This window comes from Marmota monax, unplaced genomic scaffold (assembly GCF_021218885.2).
Source record: "Marmota monax isolate L192 unplaced genomic scaffold, Marmota_monax_Labrador192_F-V1.1 WCK01_AAM20220418_F8-fsc00177, whole genome shotgun sequence".
Classification (NCBI taxonomy): domain Eukaryota; kingdom Metazoa; phylum Chordata; class Mammalia; order Rodentia; family Sciuridae; genus Marmota; species Marmota monax.
Window position 1 is genome coordinate 3,793,324 of NW_026694922.1, and position 20,241 is coordinate 3,813,564.

Genomic DNA, 20,241 nt, shown 5'->3' on the forward strand with positions numbered 1-20,241 from the left:
GGTACCAGGGTCGCAAGGGCTCCTCATAGGCAAGACGTCTCCACTGGACTCAGATCCCTGCCTTGCCCCATCTGGGTCTCAGATGATTGGCACCTGGCAGGGGACAGGAAGAGCGATAAGGGTAGGGTGAGTGATGCTTGGCCTCAGGGGCCCTGATTTTTACCTCCACAAGAGAATCACAGAGGACAGGAGGCTATCAGGGTGCCTGGAGGGCTTTGCAGGTGGCTTTAAAAACACCTGAATGTGAACAAAGTGGGGCAAAGAACGGGTGACTCAAATGCTCCTTGGCAACCCCTGGAGCAAGGGGCTGAGCAGTCACCAGGCATGGCCACCCTGCCTGCCTCAAGGGCACCTGGGCTTATGGGGTAGGGCAGAGGCCTTCACAGGCCACATTGACAGCTACCTGGACCACTGTACTGTGAACCCAGGTTCCTGACGGTGGCAGGGGCCAGGGCCTCACCTCCATACCTTTGCTCATGGAGGGCCTCCGGCCAAGTTCTGTCCAAGCTGACCAACTGCTTGGCTTCAAGCTCAGCCAAGTCATCACCTCCTTCTAGAAGCTTCTTAGACTCTTCCTACACCCTATTCTGTGTTCCACTAACACTTTTTCCTTTCACTTGTCACAAACTCTCTTTGCTGCCGATCACACTGACAAGTTTAAGACCAGAGTAGCTGGAGTTTTTCTACAAAGGATCAGACAACAAATCTTTTGGATTTGGGGTAGGACTTGAAGATAAACTATGGGATGCTCAGATAAATCTAAATTTCAGATTTATAAAGGAGATCTCTTTAGTAAAAGCATCTTTTGAAGGTGGCCTGGAGCGTCGCAGGCTCTTTGCTGCTGTCAATGCTCAACTGTGTTTCTCTGGTGTCTCCTGAACGCATAGTGAGAGAGACATGAGCTGAACCATGAGAATGGATAACAGTAACAGCCTAAGGCTAGTTCCCTACAGCAAAAAGCTTGGTTCTATGGGAACAAATGACCAAGAAACCAGACCTGACAGGGCAGCGGGGAGGTCAAGGAGGGCTTCCTGGAGGGGGTGATGGGTCAAGATCTGAAATAGAGGCAGAAATTACTTCTCTGGGCCTCAGTTTCTCCACCTCTAAAGCAGAGAGGCCTTGTGCTTTTCCTAGAGACAACTTGGAGTCAAGAACAGATGGATGGACAAGGTGCAGAGAAAGCACTATGTGGAAATGGCTGTCAGCTTTGAGTTTTTTCACTTGTTATGGGCAAGACAGGGAGGAGGGGAGAGCTAGGAGGGGCTGGAGCAGGGCCAGTGGTGGCGGTGAGGATGGGAGGACTTGGGGAAGTTCAAGGCACAGACTGGGGGATGAAGGGGAAGGGGCGGTGCCAACCTGCCAGACCTGGCTGTTTCCATGGGTGGCTCAGTGTTCCTTTCCCTCTGAATCCTGTCCTCTCCCTCCCCGCACCCTGAGCTGCTCACAGGTGTCCTTCCTTCTGCCTGACCCACAGGATTCCCACTTCCTCATACAGTTCCTCCACTTGACCTCCTCCCACTCCAATCTGTCCCCAGCTCTGGATGAATTCCTGAGCCACAACCACCTCCTCATTCTTCTCCGAGGCCCCCACCTCAAGTTGATGCCCCCCCCCCCCCTCCAAACCCCTATCGACAGGCCTCCAATGCATGGTTATGCACACCAGGCTCTGGAACCAGACTTCCAGAATTCCAACCCCAGCTCTTGCAGGCATGGCCTCGGCTAACCCATAACTCATGTCCTTTCCCTTGGCCTCACCTTCGCCACCAGTGAAATGGGCAATATTAGTTTCTGTGTCAGAGGCATAAGAGGATCAGCTGACCCCCCTTATCCAACTGTTCTATATCTGCAGATTCAACAAACTGGTATTGAAAATATTTTTAAAAGTTATTTTTCTCAACTTATTCCCTAAATAACAGAGCATAACAATTGTTCATATAGCACTTGCATTGCATTAGGTATTATAAGGTCCTGTAAGATACCTAGGGAGATTTGGGACAGGCCTAGGTTATATGTAAATATTCTACCCTTTTATGTAAGGGACTTGAGCATACAAGGATTTGGGCACTGCAGGGGTCCTGGAACCTACCTCCCAGGATAGGAGAGGTCACAGGACCTTTTAAGCATTGAAAGCAATAGCTGCTGCATAGTTAAATGTCCGTACAGTTGTTTTAGTAGCACCACCCAGCACCAACCTCTACAGTGCTCACTGTTTCTGGCCCATGCTCAGGGACATGATTTCTTCAACTCTTCATGGTAACTCAATGAGATGGGTACACCCCCTTTTTATAGATGAGGAATCTGAGTCATGATCAGATGAAATGACTTGCCACAGAATACTCAGCGTGAAATGCCAGGGTGGGAATTCAAACCCTGGCTTATCTGTCCCACACCAAGCCTGAAACACAGTAGGTGCACTTATTACTCATTCAATAGATCCCTATGGGTGCTCCATAGGAGTGGGTGCTTCCCATGCAAGTCCAAAGATTCCCAGCAACTATGCAACCTAGGTGTCACTGTTACCATTCCCAAGTTCCCTAAGAGGCTGCTGACCTGGGGAGGCAAGACCCACTGGGCCTGTGAGGAGACTGCACTTTGCATCCGTTGGAGCCCCAGGTTGCTCTGTCTAGGTGGCCAGTGCACCTGCTCCCTCAGCTCACTGCAGCTGAACGTCATGGTCATGGCCAATTCCCTGCTCCCAGAGCCAGGGCCCAGCAGCACCTGCCACTTCTGCCCTAGGCCAACAATTTTCACAGTCAAGCTCTCCCAGCACACCTGGCACTTCCCACCTCTCTCCAGCCCCAAGCAAGACCTCCAAAGAGCACAGTCCTAACAAAGACAAATCTCCACCTTTCAATGCTTATTACTAAGCGAAGAGGCTGATCTGCAAAGGCTGCAGATGACATGATCCAACCGGATGACATTTGGGAAAGGAGAAGGCTAAAGAGACAGGGCAGAGATCAGGGGTCACCAGGGGCTGGAAGGGGATAAGATGAGCAGGGGGAGCATCAGGGCATGTGGGCAGTGGAAATGCCGTGCGAGAGGGCAAAGGTGGAACAGGTCAGTATACAACCGCCCAAGCCCACAGAATGTGCATCAGCAAGAGTGAAGACTGAGGTAAGCCACAGCCTCCAAGTGACAATGACGTGTGTTCCTGAATTGTAACAAATGTGCCTCTCTGGTGGGCACTGACGGCAGAGGAGACTGTGCACATATAGGGAGGGGGACACTGGGGAAATCCCTGTACCTTCCCCTCCATTCTGCTGTCAACCAAAAACTGCTCTACAAAATTGTCCATTAAAAAAGAAAAAGAGAGCCAGGCAGGGTGGCCCATGCCTACAATCCTAGTGGCTGGGTGTCTGAGGCAGGAGGACCAAGAGTTCAAAGCCAGCCTCAGCAACTTAGTGAAGCCCTAAGTAACTCAGCGAGACCTGGTCTGTAAATAAAATAAAGAAAAAAATAATCTGGGGATGTGGCTCAGTAATTCAGCACCCCTGGATTCAATCCCCAGGACCAAAGAAAGAAAAGAAAAAGAAGGAGGAAAAAGAGGAGGAAGTGTGCTTTGTCTGCACGGGGGTGGGGGAGGCTGAGGGCAGGCAGCCAGAGCTCAGGGCGAACAGATCCAGCGCCTATTTCCAAACCTGCCTCTCCACACCTCAGCACAGCATGGCTTGCAAGGGGCTTTGGGGGTCTTTGCAGAGATAGTGCCTGATGGTAACAGCTCAGAAGCTTCCCTGCCACCTCCCCAGGAGGCCATGGGGGAAGACGCAGGGTCAGGAGGGCCCATCTCTCTGTCTGTTCTTGACCTGTCCCTACCTCCCTGCACCTCACTCCTGCTGCCTTACTTTCCCTAAAGTCTGCCAGCTGCTTGCTGCCTGAGCACCTTTGCACTGCCCTTTCCACTTCTTGGCCAAGCAGCTCCTGTCCATCAATAAGCTCTCAGCTCCCAGGACACCTCCTCTGAGAAGCCCATTCTGACTGCCACCCAGGAACACCCTGACCCTCTCTCCCCCCTTTCTGTCTCTTCAACCATTTCTGAATTCATCCTATTTCTTCATCAGTTTGCTTGTCCTCTCTCAGACCCTCCTTCTAGACCATGGGCTCCAGGAGGACAGGGGCCTTCCCTGTGCTCACTGTGGTCTCCCCAGCTCCCCCAGGATTACAGGAGCTTGGAGGATGCTGGTGAGTGACCATATTCATTGCAGGGGGGAATGCTCGCCCTCCACCCTTCCTGCCACTCCACACAGCACAGGTAATGACAGCCGAGCCAGGGCTGGAGGGCATCCTGCAGCCCCAGAACAGGTGACAGCAGGGAGGGGACATGGGGATGAAAAGGACAAAGCAGTGCCCTGGGTCGTCAGAGTGCAACAAAAGTCCTCCCTCCAGCTCCTCCCCGCTGAACCTGCCCTCAAGGTGGGTGTTGGGACGTAAGGAGAAGCAAAGGCCTCTGCGCTAGCTCCAGCCCGGCTCTGGTTAATGGTTCACTGTCTTGCTATCAACAGGTGTCGGGAACTGTCCCAACAGTGTGAGGACCGGTCACCTTGCCAAGAACCAGGAGGGTGTTCAGGGCCTGGGGACGAGGCTCCTACATCCATGTCTCCACTTGTGGTCCTGTCCAGTCCTTCAGACAGCCCTCCAAGGAGGCTCCCCTGGTGCTCACCTGGGGGCATCATGGCATAAGAGTCCATAAGGCTGACCCCCCCCCCCCGCCCATGCACAGACAGTCACCCATGGAGACTGTGGAGCTGTGACTGTGATCCCCATCTCCACGCCATCTCCCCCCACTCCCAGACACTAGCCAGCACGTCCCAGGCTCTGGCTCCAGACACCCCAGAACGACCAGCTTCCTCATGTTCACCCACTGCTCCTGGCGGGGCTCCCCTGGCAACACGCCACATCTCCCCTCATCCAGGGGCTCAGGACAACTCCACGGCAGGGCCAGGAGGCTCCCCGCAAAGAGCTTGTCCCTTTGGACATCAAGAAATACCCCTTGCATTCAACATATAGCACAGCTCTGGGGCCTGCAGCACCCCCACCCAGGGCTTACCCAGCTGAGCAAGCTCATGCTCTGAGAGCAACTGCAAAGTCATCTGTGAGCACAGGGCAGAAACTGACCCCCTGCAGCTGAGTCCATCTTGCTCCCACTGGAGTGATCGAAGCAGTCCTTCCTGCATACAGATGGCACCACTAGAACAGGTCAGCAACACTGCTGCACAAGGGAAAAGAGACTGTCATCCCAGAGGTTCAGGTGCTACTAAATGGGCAGGACCACAATTTGAACCCAGGACTATCTGATTCCAAAGTCTGGCCCTTTGCCAACTCCAACTCACACTCCCAGCATAGGTCATAACCACCTATGGGCTGTTGGCTGCAGCTGCAGAGCAAGGTAAAGCAGGGTTTGCAGCCAGACCCTTGGGTGAACCACTCACCATCTCTGGGACCTTTGGAAAGTCACCTGTCATCTCTGTGCCCCAATTTCCTAATCCCCAAGAGAAGGTGTTTTATTCACTGCACAGAGCATGGGGGTAGTTAAATGAGATTGTCCACAATCTCCGTTTCTGATGTTTTTTCTTTGTTTGTTTGTTTTTTAAGCCTTTATTCTCTTAAAATATTTTTAGCTGAGCCCTGGGTTTTCTGGAGGGGAGCAGGACTCCCAAGGCCTTATCAGCTACTATGTTTTGTTACATCTTAAATGCAGACTTGGCAAATTCTAAGTAGAGGAAACAGACAGGGCCTGGTCACAGAGGGTGGCGCTGGCCAATCAGATGAGCTGAGATTCTCAGACTCCTGCAGCTCTAGAACCCTCTCTGCTTAGAAAGCAGGAACAAGGGGCTGTGAGCAGGGATCTCCTAGGAGTCACATAGTTGTTAGGAACACAGGCCTAGGAACAAGGATTCAGTCCATGTCCTGCCACAACAGGGTTCTGCACCCTTAGCAACTGAAGGCCTGAGAGGTGACAAAAGTGCCCTTTAGTACTTGCTAACCTATGATTAAATGTTCCCCCCAAGCTCCTATAGCACCCCATGAGGCTGCTGCAGGGACACCCAACACCCAACGGCACAGGAGACACAAGGAAGCAAGACAGCCAGGCCCTTCTTGCCACCCTCACCACTGAGAACCAGAGCATCAAGTCTGCCACAGGTGCCCAGGACTATCTGAAACTCCCAGGAGCTGCACTGCCAGAGGCCTGAAAAAGCCTCAAAATGCATTACGTGGACAAAACTGCATTGCTCATGAGAAGTCCTGCCCCCATGAGCCTGCACACACAGGCTCATTTAAGTCAATCCAACAGGACTCAGGGACCCAGAAATGTCCGTCTTGGACGTTCTGGACCCATCCAACGGCCAAACCTTCTGCAGCGCCTCCTTTGCATGGAAGGGAATAAAGGCTGGGCCTGCAGTTCACAGCCCAGAGTCAAAATTCTACAAAGAACAGGCAGAAGTTTCCTCTCTGGCCTGACACCCTGGGGACCGTGCTTCCTTCCACTGGTACTTGCATGTTCCTCCTCTGGTCCAAACTCCCCCAGGGCTCTCATGTTACCCAGAGTGAGGACCAAAGACTTCAGCAGCCAAGAGGCTTGGCATGGTGGGCCCTGTTCTTTCTCTGACCTCATCGTCACTCTCCTTCACTCTGCTCTGGTTTCATTGGCCACCTTGCTACTCTGTCTTCCCACCTCAAGGTCTTGCAGGTGTTGATAATTCTGCCAGGAACACCCTTCCTGCAGAAGTGTATGTCCTTCCTTCCTTCAACGCTCTGCTCAAACATTATCCCTCAGAGAGGCCAAGCTGACCACCACCTCTGCTGAGCCCCTTCCCTCTCTTCCAGCCTTTATATTTCCTATGGCACTTTTATCATATATATCACTTTTCCTATATATCACCTTTGATATGTATTATGTATCTACATGTTCCCAGGCTGGATTGTACATTCAATGAAAGCATGTGAATAAGTGCTCAATCTGCATCTTCTGGAACAGGGTCTGGGACACCGTAGATGCTCAATAAATATTTATGGAAGGAGGGCAAGGAGGGAGAGGGGAAAGAAGGAAGTTTTCTTTTATGATCCAGCAGACAGTGTCCACTCTCCTTCTTGCGGTCAGCTGAGACATCCTGGAGGAGAGCTCTAAGCAAACCCTCTCTTGCTCTTCCATCTCCTATAGCTCTTGCTCCCTGCTGAGGCGAGCACAAGTGCTGCAGCCTGGCTCATCCAGTCCTGCACAGACTGGGAGGAAGCAGCCTCCTGCCTCATCTCCTTCCTCTGCACGTACCTGTCCTCAAGTCATGTTCCTGGGGTCTTGGCTGAAGTTCAAAGCTCCCTCTAGCTGCCCTCTCTTGCCAGGGTCACAAGAGCCTGTGAAAATGGTGCTTGAATCCTAACTGCTCCATACTGGCCGTGTGACCTCGAAGCAGGCTGCTTCACACCTCTGTCCCTCTGGCTCCTCACATATCTAGTAAAGGAGATGAGGGTTCTCCTCATGGGGCTGTGATGGGGAGTGAAGGAGATATGGCTTGGGATCTTCTTGGCTTGGTGCCCAGCACCCTGTAACCCTCCCATGAGCTGGGAGGAATTAGGCAATGCTAGCATTAGCACAGAGTGAGCTGTGGCTGTGGCCTCACCTAGCACGTGCGAGGCCCTGGGTTCGATCCTCAGCACCACATAAAAATAAATAAATAAAAGTAAAGGTATTGTGTCCAACTACAACTAAACAATAAATATTAAAAAAATATTAGCACAGAGTTTGGCCTTGCTGGTGGCTAGAGCCACTTTACAGGTGAAACACTGAGGCGGGCTCAGGAAGTCTGTCCCAGACAACACAGCTGGGCAATCACAGATCCCACTTTTTCTCTGAACCCCCAAAATGCATAGGAAACAATTTAAAAGAATTGAGAATGAGTTACTCAAGAAGAGGACGTGCACATCCGACTAGCTAGAAGGGGCGTGGTGGCGTGGGGTCCATCAGCATCAGGTGACAGCAGCTTTCCCAGATTTCAGTACAGTTTGAGCATTTCTAATCCAAGAGTCCCAAACCTGAACTTTTCTGATGTGAATGTGATGACACAAGTGGAAAATTCCACACCTGACCTCATGTAACAGTTCACAGCAAAATACAGGTTCACTAAGAGTCCTGTGTAAAGTTACCTTCAGCATAAATGGCTTTTCATTCACATAAATGAATTTCATGTGTAGAAATGGGTCCCATCCCTAAGTTACCTCATTTTGTATATGCAAATATTCCAAAATCTCCCCCCCCTCAAAAAAAAAAAAAAATCAAAACCATGTCTGGTGCCCAGCATTTTGGAAAAGGGACAGTATGACCATTCTGGGCTGGATCCTCCCTGTGGATGATGTGGTTGGGGTGGGAAGAATCTTGTGTAGTGCAGGATGTTGTGAGCTCCATGCCTGGCCTCTTCCTGCTGGATGCTATGGGGAAGTCCCAGCTGTGACAACCAAAATGCTTCAGACATTGCCAAAAGTGCCCTGGGGTAGGGTCACCATATTTAGCAACACATACTAAAAACATATTCACTGTTTTTTTCTGAAATTCAAATTTAATGGGCCATCTGTATATTATCTGGTGACCCAACTTTGCGGGAAGGACAAAGCTACTGCCCTGGTTCATGAAGAAAGACTGGGTTGGAGTCAAACCATGGAGTTCCCCTGGAAACAGCAAGTACCCCCAGCCTTCCTGGCCTGCCTCCAGCCCCCCATCCTGGGCTGGAAGGATCGCTTCCCCAAACACACTCCGCTGTGCAGCTGTGCAGATGGCTCTGCAGTGACATGCCTCCCAACAGCCCCAGTTCACAGATGTAAAAGCACCTTCCCCTGTAGGCCCTGCCTCATCTCCCTGCCTCCTCCCTGGCTCTCATCTGCCACCCACAAGCCCCTGCCTTCTCCTTTCCAATTAAGAGGCCTCCCAGCCCAGCCAGAGGCAGGAAAACAAGGCAGTTAGTCACTTGGCTTCCGTTATCAACTGGCATCACATGGCTGCTTCCTTTAATGGCAGTTGTCGAGGCAACAGGAAGCCAGTCCCTGCTCACTCTGGGAAACAAAACAAAATTAAGGGGTGTCAGGGAGACAAGCTAGCCAGGTAGGAGCCATGACAAAGCTGGTGGGACTTAACCAGGGGAAATCATGCTGAGGCCACCTGACTCCAGCTTTGCCTTGGTGGCACATGGGGAAGAGAGACAAGCGATAACCCTGCCCTGGAAAAGCTCAGGTGAACACGGTGGCTGTTTTCACCTGGTTGATCCTGCCAGGTGAGTAATTTTCATTCCCACTGTGAATAAACCCAAACTCTGACACTGAAGATAGAGACAGGTGCTTATCTAAGATGGTCCAACTAAGGAGCCACCAATCTCAGCCCCTCTTCCTTCCCTCCATAATCCCAGAATCCCCCCCATTCTTTCCCCTTTGCTCTTAGACCACACACTCTGTTTCCTCTGCATCCTACACAGTTCTCCTTCCTCTCTGCTCCAGCTACTTCGCTTCCTTCAAATTCACCATGCACCATCCAGCAACAAAGCCTCTGGCACCTACAGTTCCCTGTGTGGAATGGATTTCCCTCTCCTCCAGCTACTTCACACCTCCACCTAAAAGGCCTACTCGGCTTTCATGTGTCTTCTTGTACATCACATCCTCACGGAAGCCGTCCCTGATGCCCTGGTCATCTCTCTCTCTCTCTCTCTCTCTCTCTCTCTCTGTTGGTGATAGAACCCAGGGTCTCCTGCATGCCAGGCAAGTGCTCTACCTCTAAGCTACACCACTATTTGCACCTGCCCCCCCTGCCCAATCTGATGCTTTGTTGGTGCCCAGTGCCTTCTGTAATGATCCTCATAATTATTCTTGAGAATCTTCCAGGGTCTGTCTCTTCCAGGAGAATGCCAGCCCCAGGAGGGCAGGGGTTGAGTCTGTCTGCTTCACTGCTGTGTTTATGAAACCAAGCTCATGTTGGACACACAATCCTCATTAAAAAAAAAAAAAAAAAAAATTTAAAAAGCCTCCAGGACTTGAACCCAGTTCTGGTTGAGCCCAATGTACCTTCTTGACCAGTTTCATTGGTCCTGGGTCCTGATGGTTTCTCAGGTCAGCACTGAACAGATTTTCCAGCCTCATAGACTGTGCCAGGCCCTTAGTGGCTGCAGAGGCTCAGCCCAAGCTTGCAAGCTACCCAGCTTATCTAGAGAAGCTGATAAGACACACCTTCCAAAAAGAAGGGTGAGGCTGTAACAGTCAGGGACATGTTAGGGACATGCTCCTCTGAACCCAAGAGGGAGAGGAAAGATGATTCGTCACTCGGATTTCTAAACAAGAGCTTTGATGTCCAACCCACTAAAGACTGGCTCTCTGACACTGGAAGAAATGTTCCTTGCCAAGGAGGTGAGCAATGGAAGGAAAGAATGGAGGAGGTTTGCTTTGGGGACACAGATTCATTCATTCATTCTTATTTACTTATTTTACCAATCTCTTAGGGGAACCCATACTCTAAAGAGAGCTCAAAGACAGCAAATTTGAACCAGTTCCCCTCCACTGGATCTGTGTCCTTGAAACATGGCTTACTCTCTCCAGGTCACAGGATTCCCATTTATACATTGCAAACTATGTCCCCCTCATATTCCAAGGTTGTGACACCATGTAGGTGTCGATGGAAGCATTTATGGTATGGGGGGTGGGTAAGAGCTTGGCTCTGATGTCAGACAGATCTCGGCGGTAAGTCCTGAATCTGCCCCTTCTTCGCTGGATGCTCTTGGGCAAGTTATTCCTCCCTTCGAGGCTCAGCTGATTGTGTGTGAAGTGGACTCAACCTACCTACCTCATTAGCCTATGGTATACTCAGAGCATGGCACGTACTGTCCACTAGTAAATGGAAACCCTTATTTCTAGAATGAGGGCCCCCAGCAATGCAGGATTTAGAAAGCACCACCAATTTGCAACTGTGATTCCAGATCTGGAGTTCAACAGATCTGGACAACCTAGTGAGTTTAGGCCCCTGCCCTCCCAGACACCAAGCAGGGTGAGGAGCGGTCCCTCTGAGCAGGAGCTGGCCTCAGCCTATAGCCACAGAGAAGGCTCATTCCAACTCCAAACCTGTATGACCCCAGGACAGAAGCCCAGATCTCTGGTCACTTGGGGCAATGCATGCCCCACAACCTGCCCTCTAAACCATGCTACGCTGACAAGGATTAGACTGGGACATCAGGACAAATGCCTCCTTCTGCATACAAGAAAGAGTCCTAGGGAAGGGAAGGGACTTGGGCAGGGTTCTGAGGGAGCTGGTGACAGATCTGGGACCAGAACCTGAGCCAGAGCCCTCCCAGATGCTTTGCTGACACTCTCTTGACTGCCATTTTTCAATTCTGCCCTCCTCAATTGGACCAACCTGGCATTTCCTTACAAACCAGGACTGAACAGAAAACCTCTGGGCTTTCTGAGGGATCCCAGATATCTTGCACATTTCCTTATTCAAAAACACTAGAATGTGCAATCAGCCCTGGAGCTGATTCTTAAAAAAAAAAAAAAGAAAAAAGAAAAAGAAAAATACACACCCAGCGCTTGTGTGCACAACCATGCTACCCCAAGCTGGGGACAGCAACAGGTCCCAGCCTCCAGGCTGCGGTAGAGGGCTGCCTGCCTTCTCATGGGGAGGGGCTCCTCAGTGGTGCTCAGTGCTGCCACCCCTAATAAACACACGCGTACATGTACACCCACCCCTAATAAACACACACGTACATGTACACCCACTCCAATGCACACACAAGGACCAGGCTGGCCCACAAGGTCTACAGCCATGCAAGATCTTGAGCTGGCACCTCACAAGATGCAAACATGGCTGCAAAGGGGTACCAGGCTAAGTGATGGGGGGCAGGTGGTGAAAAGAGGAGGGCAATACACACACCACACAAACACACACAATCACATCCTTATTATTTACTCATACTTAGCATCACACAGACTCACAAAAACAGTTCACACACACAGATACACATACATACAATGCCTAGAAATACGTTTGGACATCTTCAGACAGACGCACATACATGAGGTGGCTGGCTATGAATCCAGAGGCTGGGCTAACTTGGCCCAGGGCAGAGGGAGAACTGAGGCCTGTCTGTCAGTGAGGAGATAGGGATGAGGAGACCCTGCCTGCCAAGGGAGCAGTCCACAGACACTGACCTGGGACCATCATGGAGGGGCCTCCCAGCTCCTGGAAGTGGCTCCAAAAACTGGGAACATGGGGGTGCAGTTTGTTTTGTTTCCAAACTGAATCTCTCCCCTTTGCTGAAGGCTGGGCCCCTTTTGGCAGCCCGATTTATTATGGTCCCCTGCCCGAACAGGCCTGCCTGTCCCAGGGAGCTTGTCTCTCCTATATGATCTCCTCACTGAGACCTACACACCTGTTCCTCCATAGGACAGGGTCTCTCCAGGCACCTCAAGGTATGGCACCCACCCCTACACACAGCTCAAACACGCCAGAGGTACCCCCACACCTCCAGCCCTGCAACCCCCCAAACTCACAGGCCACACCTACAGGCCTGTGGCGGTAGATGCCACCCCGATGAGCCCGCCTCCAACGTTGGCGGCCCCCGCCACCAAGGAGCATCCCTCCAGGAGCCGCTGTCCCCCCACTCCCCAGGCGGCTGCGCCCTCCCGCAGGGGCGCCGGGCACCTACCTCCTTCTTCACGGTGCGCAGCAGCTTCTGCCGGGTCTCCGCCCCTGGGGGACAAGCCGGAGGGCGCGGGTGAGCACGCGGTGGGAGAGACCGGGGCTGTCCTCCCTCCCGCCTGCGCCCACCTTACCCGCGGGGGCCGCAGCCATGGCTCGCGCAGCGTCCTCTCGGCTCAGGTCCTGTCGCAGGCGGTGGCGGCAGCGACTCCGCGGCTAGGTGCGCTGCTGCAGCTGCGCGGGGCGGGGCGAACGCCAAAGACCGCCCACGTCGTGACGTCATGGCGATGCGGCCCCGCCCTCTGGAACACACCCTCCGAAAGGCCCCGAAGCCGGCTGGGGGGTGCGCGGAGCCAACCAGCCCTGGCCCGCCCCAGCCCGCCGCACGCCCAAAGCCACCGTCCACCTGCTGCATGAGAGGGCAAGCATCCTTCATGGAATGTCTGATGGGTGCTGGGCGCGAGCAAGTTGTGTAGAGATGGTGGGGCTGCCACTGCCATTTTCTGAGCCTGTATCTGCATTCTCTCTCTTTAAAAAAAATTTTTTTTTTCATTTTTTATTAACACATATAAAGAAAACTTTCATTGAATCAGGAGATATAATACAAATTATGGTGACCTTCAAATGAAACCTGGCTCCAAACATGGGCATTTGGGAATGTGCATATATAAAAATGTGCATTAATATCTGTACCAGAGCATGGTACAGAAGTTAACGGACAGCCCCAACATGAGTGATTTGCACAGGTGGGTCTGCTCTGTGGACTCGGGAAGTTATTGGTTCTCCAGCTTCAGGGGTGAGCACGACGTGAACATGGCCTGCTCTGAAAAGGAGCCAGAAGATCTTGTACTTGAAGATCTTGTGGGCTGGGGTTGTGGCTCAGAGGTGGAGCACTTGCATAGCATGCATGAGGCACTGGGTTCCATCCTCAGCATAAAAATAAAGGTATTGTGTCCACCTACAACCAAAATAAACAAACTTTTAATTAAAAAAAAGATCTTGTATTTGAACCCTCATGAACACTAAAATGTCAAAGTGTGGCAAAAGCCAAAAATGGTGCTGGGGGGGCTGGGGTCCTGGCTCAGTGGTAGAGCACTTGTCTAGCATGTGTGAGGCACTGGGTTTGATTCTCAGCACCGCATATAAATAAATAAAATAAAGATCCATTGATAATTAAACAATATTAAAAGAAATGGTGCTGGGAAGAGAGGCAGGAGAAAGGTCATTCTTATTTCCTAACAACTACAGTTTTAAGGAACTCTATATCAAGACTTAACATAATGATTGAAACGTGGCAGATGCTAAACTGCATTCTTAAAATGGGCAAAAATGGGGTTTGTATTCTGAAATAGGGTGGTCAATGGAGGTGGGCCCAGAGGTAGAGCAGTTTGAGTAAAAGAAACAGCAAGCACAAAGGCCCTGAGGTATGAGTGTGCCCTCTAGAGTGTGACAGAGAGTAGACCCACTGGCCTGGAGTGGCATGAGCAAGGGGAACCATAGTGGGATGTGCACAACAGGGCTGGTGGCCAAGATCCTCTTAGGGCCTGAAGGCTGCTTTCAGCATTCATGGGAGCCTAGAGATCTTGGAAATGGGATAAAACCAAGATAGGTCCAAAGGCCAGAAAGGGGGGACCCTTGAGAATATTCACCTGGCAAGGGCAGTGTAGTTGTGTGTTACCATTCAGGTAAACAGCACCGTCTCTTTAAGATCCACATTTTCTCACTTGGGACACTTGCCTATTAAGCTAGAAGAGGGGATCCCCACTGTCAGAGATGAAGTGCTGAGTCCACAGGAGACTGGATAATGGGAGATGCTTGCTTGACAGAAGAAAATAAATGATGCTATGGTTCTGACCTGCAGTGTCCCCCAAGCTCATGTGTGGAAAGGGTGGTCCCCAATGCAGCAAGGTTCAGAGATGGGGCTCTTAGGCAGGGATCAGATCATGAGGACTCTGACCTCACCACTGACTTAATCCACTTGATGGATTAATCCATTGATAAGTGGATGCCCTGCTGGGAGACGGATATAGTTGGAGGAAATAGGTCACTGGTCACCTGCCCTGGAAGGCTTTATCCTGTCCTTGGACACTTCCTCTTTCTCTCACTTTGCTTCCTGGCTGCCTTGAGTTGACCAGCTTGGCTTCACCTCACCCTTCCACCAGGCTGACCATGAACTGAATCCTCTGAAAATCATCAGACAAAATAAAACCTTCCTCCTCTAAGTTGTTTGTGTGGAGTATTTTGGTCACGGCTCCAAAAAGCTAACACAAATAATAATGGTAATAAGTATAAAATTACCATAGATTGAGGACCTGGTATGTTCTGGGCACTGTGCTGAGGTCCTTGGGCTTTGGTTGCATGACCCTATTGAGCCCACTCCCACTTGTCCTTATGACATAGATGAAGAAAACCAAGAAAGGGGTTTTCCAAGTACATACAGCGAGCAAGCAGCAGCTCAAATTCTGACCTCAGGCTCCAGTGGTGGATCTTGCTTAGCTGTACCCCTAAGTCAACTGGGGTACTTTAGAATAGAAGGATGCCTACGCCTTACTCTAGGAGCCACTTTTCACAACTCATGCTTTTCCTTTCGTGCCAAGCAGCGGCTCTTGAAAACTGGCTTGTGCTGGTCCTTCCTTGATATTCTAGAAATTTTCCTCCAAGATAAAGACCTGATGTGTTTCAGCTCTTCCACCATAGGAAGGTGGGGCATGAGTGGGGCCAGGGACTGCCAAGTTCTGAACTCAGAGCCAGTGCCTCCCACCACAGTTGGACCATACACTAGGAGTACACCATCACATAAGATCAACTTGGAAAGAATTTGGAAAATTTTCCTGGAGACCAAAGCCTTCCTCAGGATCTGAGAATCCCCTCACCTGATCCATGCTGCCCTCACATGGACTCATACCAGCATCACAGAGCAATGGTGCAGTAGCTTAACCACAAGAGGCCTCTGCTTCCTGCAGTGTCCCTTCAGCGCCCTCTACTGAGGAAGCCCACATCGTGCACCGTGTAAATGGGAAATGGTGTAAAAGCCAGGCTATGGTGGAGGAGCAAACACTGAAGGAAGGAAGGAAATAAGATCAGAGCCAACATTAATGAACTTGACAACAAAAAATAACAACACAAAGGATCAATGAAACAGTGTTTCTTTGAAAAGGTAAACAAGGTTGATAAGCCCCCATGCTAACATAACCAAGAGAAAAAGGGAGAAAAGCCAAGTTTATAAAATTAGAGATTAAAAAGGTAAAATCACCATAGATATCACAGAAATCCAGCAGATCATTAGAGACTATTTTGAAAACTTGTACTCCAATACATTGGAAAACATGGAAGAAATGAATACATATCTAGATAAATAGGATCTACCAAAACTGTATCAAGAGGAAAAAGGAAACCTAAACAAACCAATAACATGTAATAAGATGGAAGGCTTTTCATTATTGTCTCTAACAAAGAAAAACCCAGGGCTGGATGGACTCCCAGCTGAGGTCCACCAAAAACCTTTAAAGAAGAAGTGATGCCAAAATTCCTCAAATTACTCCATGAAATTTATAAAATTTATAAAGGCAGCATTGCACACATACCAAAACCAAATAAGGACACATCAAGGAAAAAACGTACACACCAACATCCCCAAAGAACTTAGATGCACAAATGTGGGATGTATGTTTTCTCTCATATGTGGGAGATAGAGAAGAAAAAGGGAAAGATAGGTGGGGTGGATCTCATGGAAATCAAAGAAAGAACAGTAGAGAAAAGGGACCAAGGGGTAGGAGGGCCAAGGTACTGTGGAGTGATATTGGCCAAAGTATATTGTTATATTGCATGCGTGGATGACTATGTAACATTTTGATCCTAACCACAAGCCTGGAGTGGGACAGCTGTTTAAACCATAGGTGTCAGGATTGACACAGAACTGCTGTTATTGGGAGTGCCAATCAGCCTACCCTTTAAGAAGAAATGATGGCCCAAAAGTATTTGTGTGATGAAATCCCAGGAGACACTAAAAGAAACACCAACATTAGTCTTTACCAAGCGGCAGCCTTCTGGGGCAGGCAACGTGGCTCTCTGAATTTAAATGTCCTGGTAGAAATGGGAAGAGAGAGAAGTCAAGCTAACTGAGAGTTGGAAATCCTCAAGGTAATGACCCAAAGAGCTGCTCCTAGGCACTACATCCCACCTCTCTTTTGGTAGCAATTATGAAGGTTTTATTTGTTCCTCACAGAAATTATAAAATAGGTAGGGAATAAACATCTTAGTATATTCTGATGTGACCAAGGAGACCTGATGGGTATTTAGAAAGCCAGCTTCATGTATCATTGTACAACAAATCACCACTCTTACAAAACTGCCAGACAGTCCAGTCCAGGAACATACCTCTCCTTGTCCCCTCTAATCCAGAGGGGTGCGTTGTCAGTTCCACGGGGTAGCCAGCAACCTCCACGTCTCAATGGCTACGAGAACAAGCTTCATGACTTTGCAGGTGGGTTTTGACTTTCCCTTGGTCTTGGCTAACCTTGGTCCAGGCTTTCGGTTGGGTTTAGATTCCCCGCTGTGGGTCTCCTTTCAGGATCCAACAGGGCCATGTTCTTCTCATGGCAAATGACAGAACCACAAAAGGAAGAGCATGGCATGGAAGGCCAGGTCTGGCACATGCTCATATCAAGTCCTCCACCATATTCTATTGGTCTGAGCAGTCTGAAGGCCATGACTTAAATCAGTAAGGTGGAGATGTACCCTCTGTCTGTTCTTTTGGGAGACACCTCAGTGTCACATGGTTCAGAAAGAAACAGTAGAACTGGGCTGGGGATGTGGCTCAAGCGGTAGCGCGCTCGCCTGGCATGCGTGCGGCCTGGGTTCGATCCTCAGCACCACATACAAATAAAGATGTTGTGTCCGCCGAAAACTAAAAAATAAATATTTAAAAAAAGAAACACTAGAACAATAGTTCTATCCATCCCAAATGACTGACATCCTGCTGCTGCTCTCTCTGCAATACAACACTATTGCATGTGGTTGTCGCTGGAACCTGCCTGGGCCTATGCTTCTCAGCTTACATGGGGCTACATTGTAATAAACCCATCAGAAAATACTGACAGTCAAACATGTACACAGTGCAGGGACCTACCACACACCCTTGCTCAACAGCACTGTCGCAGGTCACAGCCCACTGTAGAGGGTTGATGGTTTCCCCTCAGGATCCCGAGGCTGACTGGGAGCAGGACTTGCTGCCTCTGCCCAGCATTGTGAGACAACATCATACTCTCACCAGCCCAGGAAAGAATCCAAATTCAAAGTATGGTTTTTACTGAATGTGGATCACTCTGCATCAATGTAAAGTCAAAAAATCCTAAGTTGATTGGTGAGCGGTGCCTCTCAGGTGCCAGCCACAGCAGTTCCCCTACTGTGCCAGGCTGTGGGAAGGAGGCTCCAGCAGAGCCTATGGCAGCAGCGACCCCTTCAGGGTGCCAAGCCACTGAGCAATTGGAGCACCGATTGCTGGTTGGTTGTCAAAGCTGCAGAGCATCCCCGCTGCCTGTGAGGATGAGGCCTCTGAAAGGGAAGCCACAGGGAGGAGCTGGAGGAGAAGAGGGGGAGAGGGAAGGGGGGGGAACGGGAGGGAGGAGGAGGGAATGGAGCAGAGGCTGGAAGAGGAGGGAGAGGTGGACCCTGGATACAGGGAGAAGTGGAGAAGTTTAATCAATCCCCAGGTGATATCAACACACAGGAAACGAAACTTGAGGATGCTCCTCACAGTTCAGCTCTGTTCTGGTTGAGGAAATGGTGAAACCGCCCGAACTGATGAAGAAAATTGGAAGCCCTACTGGGAGGCGTGGAGGGTGGCGGCGGCCTTAGCTGGAAGCTCAGAAGCCACACGGGATTTCAAGAGGGCCACAGAGGTGCTCTGTGTTGCCAAAGAGACCACCTCCCTGACCTAGCAGCTGCTGGAGGATGACAAGTACCACTCTTCCTGGCAGGAGCTGGTGAATCTTGGAGGACCAAGAGGAGAAGTGAGCTGGAGCAGAAGGAGACTGCAGCCAGGTAGGATGCTGCCATAGGCCGCATGTGACAGCAGGAGGAGAAACTCAAAAGAGGGCCATCAGCAAGTCCAAACCTGATTTTGAACTCAAGGGAAAGTACTATGTGCAGCTTGAGCCTGTGGATGATCTGGCTCTGGCCAAGGGCGAGTACAAGGCAGCCCTGAAGAAACTGCAGAGCATCTCGGGCTAGATCCAAGAGCGGCCACACTGCAGCACGTGGGGGGCTCAGGGCAGCAGCACTTCTGCGGAGAACCTGGTGGAGGGCCAACCTGAGCCAGATGCTGTTTCTGTAGCAACTTTGGGTCTGAAGATGACTCAGAAACCCAGATTGTGTCCAGCTTTAGTTCAGGAACAAGGAATGCCTCTGAGATGCATGACCAGTTCCCTGCAGTCACAAGGCCTGGCAGCCTGGATCTGCCCAGCCCAGTGTTCCTGTCAGAATTTGGGATGATGTTCCCAGTGCGGGGTCCTCGAAGTGAACGCAGCAGTTCTCCTCCCAGAACTTGAGGGAGAATGAGAAGACAAGGCAGAAGGGGCAGAGGACAGAACTGGTGAGAAAGCCAACAGCAATCAAGGCCTCAGCAACTGCAGTGGCAATGGTAGCAAGGGGAAGAGCCAAAGCAATACCTCCCCTGAGGGCCAGGCCTTGGAGACCTGGATGAAGCAGCTCTTCCCTCCAGAGCTCCAAGGGAAGAGATGGGATTAACGCTGACCTAAAAATGGTGTAGATTGGCTGACACATCCAGGGTTAGGGCCCATGTGCCAATCAATATTTATACATGAAACTCAGAACATTGTGCTAATAATAATCATTTAATAGATGCCAAACCTTCATCATCTACTCTAAACTACTCTAAGGAAGTTTCAGTGACCTTGAGGGCTAAAGAATTTCTGTGCGGTAAGAGCCCTTGGGCTGGTTTTACAGAGCAGGGGTGTTGCAGGTGGACTATGACCAGGGTCACAGCCTTTGCAGAGCTGTCCCTGTAACAGTGCTGAGGAAGCAATAGTTAGTTCCTGTGAAAGAAAGAGCCAGGAGGAGGGCTGGAAGCTTAGCCAAATCACGGGCCCCAGCTTGCATCTCTTTCCCTTCTGACCCTCACTTTGTTCACTCCCATTATATCCCAGAGCATCTGAATATTTTTTTAAAAAACCTATACACATAACAAAAAATGAAGTACTCAGAGCACACCTTTTTGACCTAATGAAAGCACAAAATGAAATGCAAAAACACAATTAATTTCCATTACCTCTGGTGTTCAGAGTTAGCTTTTTAAAAAGCATGCCTCCTGGGACATCCATCAAAACCCTTTTCTAGGAAGGCTAGGTAATGGTGATATATATGATAAAGCTAGTATTCCTAGACCACTTTGCATACATTATTTCATTTTAATATTCACAAAGTCCTTTTACTTGCTGCTGTAATCGGTTCTAGCTGCTATAACAAAATACTGGGAAGCTTAAAAAGCAATTATTTATTTCTCCCCATTTGAGAGGGTGGGAAGATCAAGGTCAAAGTTTTGGCAGATTGAGTTCTTGGAAAGA

General features: G+C 50.2%; 1 protein-coding gene and 1 pseudogene across 5 annotated transcripts in view; one reads left to right on the top strand and one right to left on the bottom strand.

Annotated features, from left to right (window-relative positions):
- The window catches only part of Sgsm1 (small G protein signaling modulator 1), a 78,358-nt gene extending 65,467 nt beyond the window's left edge, over positions 1-12,891 (bottom strand). For 3 of the 5 annotated variants that reach the window (XM_046427282.2, XM_046427281.2, XM_046427278.2), the window contains exons 1-2: positions 12,793-12,891; positions 12,666-12,709 (exon numbers count right to left, since the gene is read on the bottom strand). In XM_046427282.2, coding sequence (XP_046283238.1) covers positions 12,666-12,709; positions 12,793-12,811 — 63 coding nt within the window. In that variant the 5' untranslated portion in view covers positions 12,812-12,891. Of the gene's footprint in view, positions 1-4,537; positions 4,658-5,044; positions 5,207-12,665; positions 12,710-12,792 lie in introns of all 5 variants that reach the window. The other 2 variants (XM_058573570.1, XM_046427280.1) reach the window with 2 other exon arrangements.
- Positions 12,892-18,285: 5,394 nt separating this feature from the next.
- On the top strand, positions 18,286-19,436 carry LOC124081129 (SH3 domain-binding protein 5-like; annotated as a pseudogene).
- The last annotated feature ends 805 nt before the right edge of the window (positions 19,437-20,241 follow it).